General features: G+C 32.6%; 1 protein-coding gene across 1 annotated transcript; it reads right to left on the bottom strand.

Moving 5' to 3' along the window:
• Positions 1-1,630: 1,630 nt before the first annotated feature.
• Positions 1,631-6,887, bottom strand: LOC139839630 (V-type proton ATPase subunit E-like). Its single transcript, XM_071829753.1, has 6 exons — positions 6,683-6,887; positions 4,619-4,719; positions 4,060-4,228; positions 2,965-3,158; positions 2,693-2,792; positions 1,631-1,926 (listed from the first exon to the last, which is right to left on the bottom strand). Exons 1-6 carry the CDS (start codon positions 6,782-6,784, stop codon positions 1,888-1,890), a joined length of 705 nt encoding a protein of 234 aa, XP_071685854.1. The 5' UTR covers positions 6,785-6,887; the 3' UTR covers positions 1,631-1,887.
• Positions 6,888-7,335: the final 448 nt, after the last annotated feature.

The raw sequence follows: 7,335 nt of genomic DNA, 5'->3' as shown, positions 1-7,335 counted from the left end.
AATATATCGAGTAAATGAAATTTTAATTAGCATGCTATGATTTTGTACAAACACTTATTACAAACTTTTTTCCCCGTTGAAATTATCTATAACAAATCCATAACAATGAGTGTTTAAAATTTTTAAAGACAATCGTTAGAATAACAATTAGAAAATTCAAATAGAATTGTCATTGAAAGAGTATACATAGGTCTTGAATATTGAAAGAAATTAGCACTTGAAATTCTTTAGATGATACTTTTTTTACAAATATTTCGATTGTGGTTTATATATATATATATATATATATATATATATATATATATATATATATATATAATTATCAAATACTTATTGAGTAATAGGTACATATACAATAGATTAACTATTGCTTTAAGATTGAACTTAATATAAAAGAACTAATGTATAACTCAAAATGATGAAATATAAACTCCATATAATTAAACAATTATCTATTACTATGTTATAAAAATCGATTTAGATGACGTCATTAAAATGCAATACTCAAATAAAAAAAAAGTCAAGTGTACATGTGGCATTGTGTGGATAAAACTAACGACGTTATTAATCTTTGATAAATAGAATTAAATATAACAACAAAACATGTACAATATAACATGTTAATGCATAATTTACGATATATTTCTCTTTTTTAAATACACTATGCCCCATGCACATAGATACATTTAGATATAAGATTACTTATATACACTAACATTAAATTAATGTGTCGGCGTAATGATAGTAATAGTGCACATTAAACAAGGACGATATATAAGTGTATCGCGTACTTGTTTAATGTGCACTATTACTATCGTTAAGCCGACACATTATTTTAATGTTAGTGTATATAATAAGTACTTTTTGGTTTTCAAATTTATTATATGAATTTGAATTTGAATGTGATTGGTGAGCTCATTCTGTAGTCGGTGGTAGTGGGGTACATATTATTGTTTTGTAATCGTGCATGCACATCATAGAAGGCTCAAACTCTCCCTTACATAACTCATAGACCATATTTTTGAATTATATCATATGATGAATGATAGGTGTGTCCAAAAGATGATTGGGCCTCTAATTACGCCAATTACAAAATTTAATTACCTACCACAATGGCACATTAATAAAGTGGTCGTACTTGTGTTTTTGTTTGCTTCGGATTGGTTCCGTGTGTGATATTTCAGTTGCCTCATGTTTGTAGTTTTGTTGTTGTACTTCATGTTTGTTAAGTGGTTGGTGGTTCAGCTTAGTTGTAGATGGTGGTAGTTCGTTACTTTTTTATGGTATGTTTTTTAATCTCGAGTCTTATCATTTATTTGAACGTATTCTTGTTGACCCCTTTCATCATCTTTAGATGTAGTATTAGTTATTCAGTTCACCAAAAAATAATAAATAAATAAAAAATCAATTAACTATTTTATTTTCTAACTGAATTACTTTCTCATTGGTTGTACTCACCTTTATAGGAGTATAAACAATTAATAGCAGCAGAATCAACCTTTTTACCATTATAATCTTAAATTCTTATGTTGTTACAAACATAAAAAGTGAAGTGAGAGCACACAAGGCCTGTATTAGATTTAAATGCTACAATTCTCGAGCAAAAGTTGAGCCAAAAGTGCCAAAGGGGTGACATAAATAAATCTTATAAAGAATACATGCGATGTAAACATCGTTTAATTATTCAAACAAATGGACTGTGTCTTTCGCCATGGTGACGGCGTCCACTAATCAAAGACTCGCAAATGACAATAATACTTGGAACATGAATATGACATGAGAAAACACGAATTGCACTGAAAATCATCCGATACCGATTCTTCTCATATAAGGCCCACAAAGTCGGAACAAATAGCAGGATGGATGAGATACAAGATATCACCCCATTTATGCAGCAGCTGCCTGGCTAAACAACCGCCTGCGGATCTGCAAAATTAAGGATCCACATTCAGAAGGTGAACAAATAACACAAACTTCTTACCTACTTTACCCAAGTGCGTCTAATGACAATTGTAGGTTAGGTAAAACGTCAAAACAAGTAACCCTTTGGTATTAGTCAAATCAGGTTGACCTGAAACAATTGTGTCATTACAATACTTGTATTAGCCAACCTATTTTGGTCGGTTGCTACAGTGATTGGCGTCAGCTATTTTGTCCTTTTCCTTTTTTTTTTTTTTAAGGAAACTTTGTTATTTTGGCCCAACGAAGTGGCCCAACCGTCCACTTCCTAGTTTATTTAAATATCGTGTGTTAATATTTAATATAATTATATAAAAAGTACAAGCATTATCAAATGATAATTAATCAAACCTTCCGAATCAAACAATATAAAAAGTGGTATGCATTATAGATGCACTTTGGCCATTTTTTTATCTCATTTGACCAATATCCTTTTTAGCTGGCATAAAAAATTCGCCTTGTACGAATTACCGGTTGACAAAGCCTTTGGTCAAATTGAGTATCTTCTATGTATATTTTTCAAATATTGGATGCTGTCACTGAGATATCGGATTTTTTAGTCAACTGGAGTATTGCATAATTGTTTCGTGAAAATGTTTTGAAACAATAACCAGCTGCGTATAAAAAGACGCCAATATATGACACATACACATAACCCATATGTGCGTTCGGATGAGGATACGCAACTTCTAGAGCTTTCTTAAGTATAAATATAGGCTGTAAATAAAGGTACCTCTGGAAGTTTCCCACGGAATATAACATCCAAACGAGCATCAAGTGTGTTTTCAAACACAATTTTACCATCCCGAGAAGCCAAAACTACACCTCCAGAGCTGAAAATCCAAAAAGACATTATAAGTGTGTGTTTTCCAGGCTCTCAAGTACATGACATTTATGAAAGAAACAAATCAATAAAACTATCATTAAAAATGGAGAACTAAAAAAAATAGAGTATATAACTCTGTAGTATAGCTTTGCATAATTACGCTTGAAAATAAAAATTACCAGGAAAGAGCATGAGGATCGTCATGAGAAGGGGCTGGTGGAAGGTGGATGGTGTCAACTATGATCTCAGGTTCATGAACATGTGTTTTCTCTCCATATTCTGCCTTTGCTGCGTGCAAAACAGAATTCACAATATGCACGTCTTCTTTCCGGCAACGCAACAGGACAGCTGGTTCTTTCAATCTGAGTAAACCCTGAAACACATAATTGTTGGCTAAAAGTGTTCTAATGGCAAAGAATCTCACTCAAAAAAATATTGTGAAATTAAGTCTTAGCATCCAAAGATTATTCACTCCACTTTCCCAAACTTTTTAAACGAAATATATTGCCTGTTCCATGAGGTTGAAGTTTGGACCCAATTAATAATGAATAAGTCGCTTTGTGTTATGTTTTATCTTTGGCGAGTTAAATACTCCCTCCGTGCCATTATAAGTGTCATGTTTTAACTTTTGAAAGTCTCTTTTTCAACTTCGACTTCAAATATTTTTTTGTGTTACATAATTTGTAATGAAAATTATATGAATTGATTGGATTTTAAATGTGTTTTCATTGGTATAACTTTCATAAGGTATTATATAACACAATACAACAAATTAAAGTCATAGTTGAAAAGTAGACTTTCAAAAGTCAAAACATGACACTTGCAATGGGACAGAGGGTGAAAAAGCTGCTCAAATGTGAATGGGTTTAATATGTTTAAAGTAGTCGTAAGCATGCATATCAATATATCATACTTACAATTAACTATTCTTATAACAACATTATAAAAGTTTACAGAAGGCGTTTGAGATAACACTATTCGGCCCATTTTGACCCCCGAATAACATATTAAAATTTACTATAACATATAATAAAGAACATAAAATTTGCAGTTTAGACATGTTTGTATAGCTTTTGATCCCCAGGAATCCTTCTCCCTGATCTTCAGATAATTTGATTATACAATCATATACATATAAAGTAATAACTAGATGAAATCGTGTGGCACAATGTAGCATAATTCGATACTTTTTTTTTTTCATTTTCCCCAAGCGCACATCTTCAGGTGATACTATGTTTGGCTATTATTTGGCATTTTAATAGATGTATAAGTACCTGGACGATGAGAGATTTCACGAGTCCCTCGTAGTTATGATGATGTTGAAACTTGTGATGGCTCACATTCAAAAGATCCTTTGATGCTGCCTCTCTCATGGCAGTAACCAAGTCATCCTGAGCTTGAAGGACCTTTATACGAGACGCATTGAGCTGCATGGAATATTCACTGCAACAAACATTGTGAAGTGCAATCAGATAAAATATACTTAAAAGTTTTAGTCCTTTTCAACTTGTATAAAAAGAACCACTGTTCAAAATCCTAAAAGCACATATTTTGATAGTTAAAGCCAGATAATTCGCATGCGAGTGTCACTACTATGAGGATGATTTTAGTGACTACACACAGGGATGTTGTGACATCTCCCCCCACAATTTTCTTGTTAAAAATGGATAGATAAGTAAAGCATCAAATTCATGTAACTATCTAACATCACCGACAAATAACATGATTGCCATACTCGGTGTATTAAACCGATTAAGATTTGACACGAAAGAAACAAGATGCTGCAAATAATGTACATGAATAAACGAGTAACAAATTTTTAAAGAGCTTTACATTTTCTTTCTAACTTCAACTTGCTTCTGTTTGCGTTCATACTCTTGTCGTATCTTCTTTTTCTCTGCCTCCACTAATTGTAATTTCTCAATGTTGAATTCCTGAAATAATCAACCAAGTAAACAAACTAAGAGTTAGTAAATCAAATCACATACATAGTACTCTGAAAAAAGCTAACAAATATTCAAATCCTCGGATTACGATTCAAATTCATAGAAATTGATCATGTATGATTGCCCTAATTAGATTCCATTTACTAACTGCATTCGTACAGCAATTACCTAGAAGAAAATCAAGAAATTGATAGATCTATACACATGTATGTAACAAGACTACTAGAGGATATTATATAACCCTGATCCAAACAGATCACACGGAATCAACTGTTTCCGTTAACTTAATACAAGTAAAAGTTTTAGTTCTATATGCAAGATCCCAACACAAGTACCCAAAAAAGTTGCAAAATTTATTCTGATCACAAGTCAACCATCCTATATAGGTACACCTACTTTATCATAAGAGAATGAATTCTGTAGAATTCAATTTGATAGATACCAGCCCATGTTATTTAGTAGTAGCAAGGTGACAACTTTAAGTCCTACAAAGACCACCCTAAATGACTATTATCACATATAAGTATGTGATAATAGTCATTTAGGGTGGTCATTTAAGGTGACAACTTTAAGTCCTACAAAGACCACCCTAAATGACTATTATCACATACTTATATGCATTGTGTTGCGTAGACGACAAAAGTAACTTGATTGGACAACTCTCAAAGTTAACTCCCTGCAACAACTAACTGAATTAAACAACCAATACTTCGTACCATACGAGTTATCCATGTTAAACTTACAGTTAGAAACTTAGGCCCCGTTTGGTTGGAAAATGTTTTTGGAAGGGATGTAATGTGTTAAAGGAATTGGAATACGAAGGAATTGGATTTGTTAAATTCCTTGTTAATGTGAAAAAAATGTTTTTATTGACATGGAATGGAATTCAATTCCATTAAATAAAATAACTAAAAAGTTGCACAAAAAATTTTACATTTCCAATTTTCGTTTTCATTTTCAGACTCGCGTTTTGGTTTTCAGATTCGCGAAACGAAAACGCGCACCCAAAACGCACGCCGAAAACGCGATTCGAAAACGCGCGTCGAAATGTACGTAAAATATAAACGTAAATATTTGAGGATGTTTTGAATTTTCAAAGATTCAATGTTGGAAGGTATCCAAATCCATCAACATCTTGAAGGAAGGAATGAACATTCCATAGGTGAAAGAATCTCAAGATCCTAAGGCCCCGTTTGGCTCACGGAATCCAATGGGATTTCGGCGGAATTGGAATTGAATTTAGACACGTCTCGTGTCCAAATTCAATTCCAATCCAGCCGGAATCCCATTGGATTCCGTGAGCCAAACGGGGCTTAAGGAATTTAATTTCTTCCAAAATATGTCAACCAAACGGAGTGGTCTAAGGAATTCAATTCCAATTTCATCAAATTTTCTTGGGATTCCGTGAACCAAATGGGGCCCAGTAAACATAGTTTGATTTCCGTTCATCTCGATTGACTAGTTCACACCACCAAGCACAAAATTCCTGCAGCACTCAACTAAATCCAAAAACGCATCAGATATCAACCCATCTTGCTTACGGCTGATCATGATTATGTATAATCACTACAGATCATAAAAGCTAAATCAATCAGATTGGCTCTAACTCTCAATTCCACCATTGAGAGTGATATCAACCTCAGATATACTCTCACTACAGATCATAAAACCGAATCACTTATTATGAAATCCTAGCAAACTATTAATATCAATTCCAGCAATAACCATCAAACAAAACTGGATTATATCACACAATTAGTACTTAAAATCATTAAATTCACATGTTAAAACCCTAGTCTGGTAGTCAGTAGATTCCTGCAAATTCGATCCAATATTACTAGATACAGTTACGTAAGCCTGGATATAATTATATAAACTACAGATCATATGAAACATAAATACCAGTTGAGCAAAAGAGACTTGATTTGATTTAATTTAATCATAGACTTACTTCTTCTGCGGAAACAGAGATCTCGTTGGCCTTTTCATCGGCTTCTTGGCGGATGAATCTGACCATCTGCTGAATCTGTTTGGAGACATCTGAATCATTCATTTTGTGAGACTGAATTTGGGTGAATCAAATAGATTTGGGTGACTGCGAGATTTTTTCAGATGATGAGATTGGGGCAGATGGTTTGATCGAACGAGTGGTGAATTTGAGATTTCAGTCATATAATTGAGTTTTAATCGTCGTCACATGACCCATGTTCATATTTTTTTACATTAGGTACTTAGTTTATTTTGACATTACATTACTAGTCCTTAATTTTCTTTTAATAAAGTTTTTAGCTAACTAATTAGAAAAGTTTCTAACGAAAGTCCTTAAGATGTCGTTAACACGCTTAAAATTATTGTACAGCTGAATAATCGTCTCTAAATGTAATAATTAACTGCTATGTACATCACTTTTTTGTTTGTTAACGATAATCCTTAGGTGCGTCATTAAAAAATTTATCAGTTAATTACTTGCAAGTTACGGAGTACTATTTAAAAGGTAAAAAAAAAAATTAATAAATATAAATATACTATAACAAAATAAAGGAGTTTTATCATAGCTCTCGGGGCTATCTTTATGAAAAGTTGCAAGATGAGTTGTTATCGTAA

This window comes from Rutidosis leptorrhynchoides, chromosome 4 (assembly GCF_046630445.1).
Source record: "Rutidosis leptorrhynchoides isolate AG116_Rl617_1_P2 chromosome 4, CSIRO_AGI_Rlap_v1, whole genome shotgun sequence".
Lineage (NCBI taxonomy): Eukaryota > Viridiplantae > Streptophyta > Magnoliopsida > Asterales > Asteraceae > Rutidosis > Rutidosis leptorrhynchoides.
Note: the sequence above shows the minus strand (reverse complement) of the source record. Positions and strands in the feature narration are given on the sequence as shown.

Bases quoted from the DNA above. Each gene is read 5' to 3' on its own strand.
- LOC139839630 (XM_071829753.1), bottom strand. From the start codon at position 6,784: ATGAATGATTCAGATGTCTCCAAACAGATTCAGCAGATGGTCAGATTC. The intron at 4,229-4,618 runs GTAAAGCTCTTT...TGTTTGTTGCAG, and splicing joins GTTGAAGTTAGAAAGAAAAT to TGAATATTCCATGCAGCTCA. The intron at 1,927-2,692 runs GTACCTTTATTT...TTAATTTTGCAG, and splicing joins TCCGTGGGAAACTTCCAGAG to ATCCGCAGGCGGTTGTTTAG.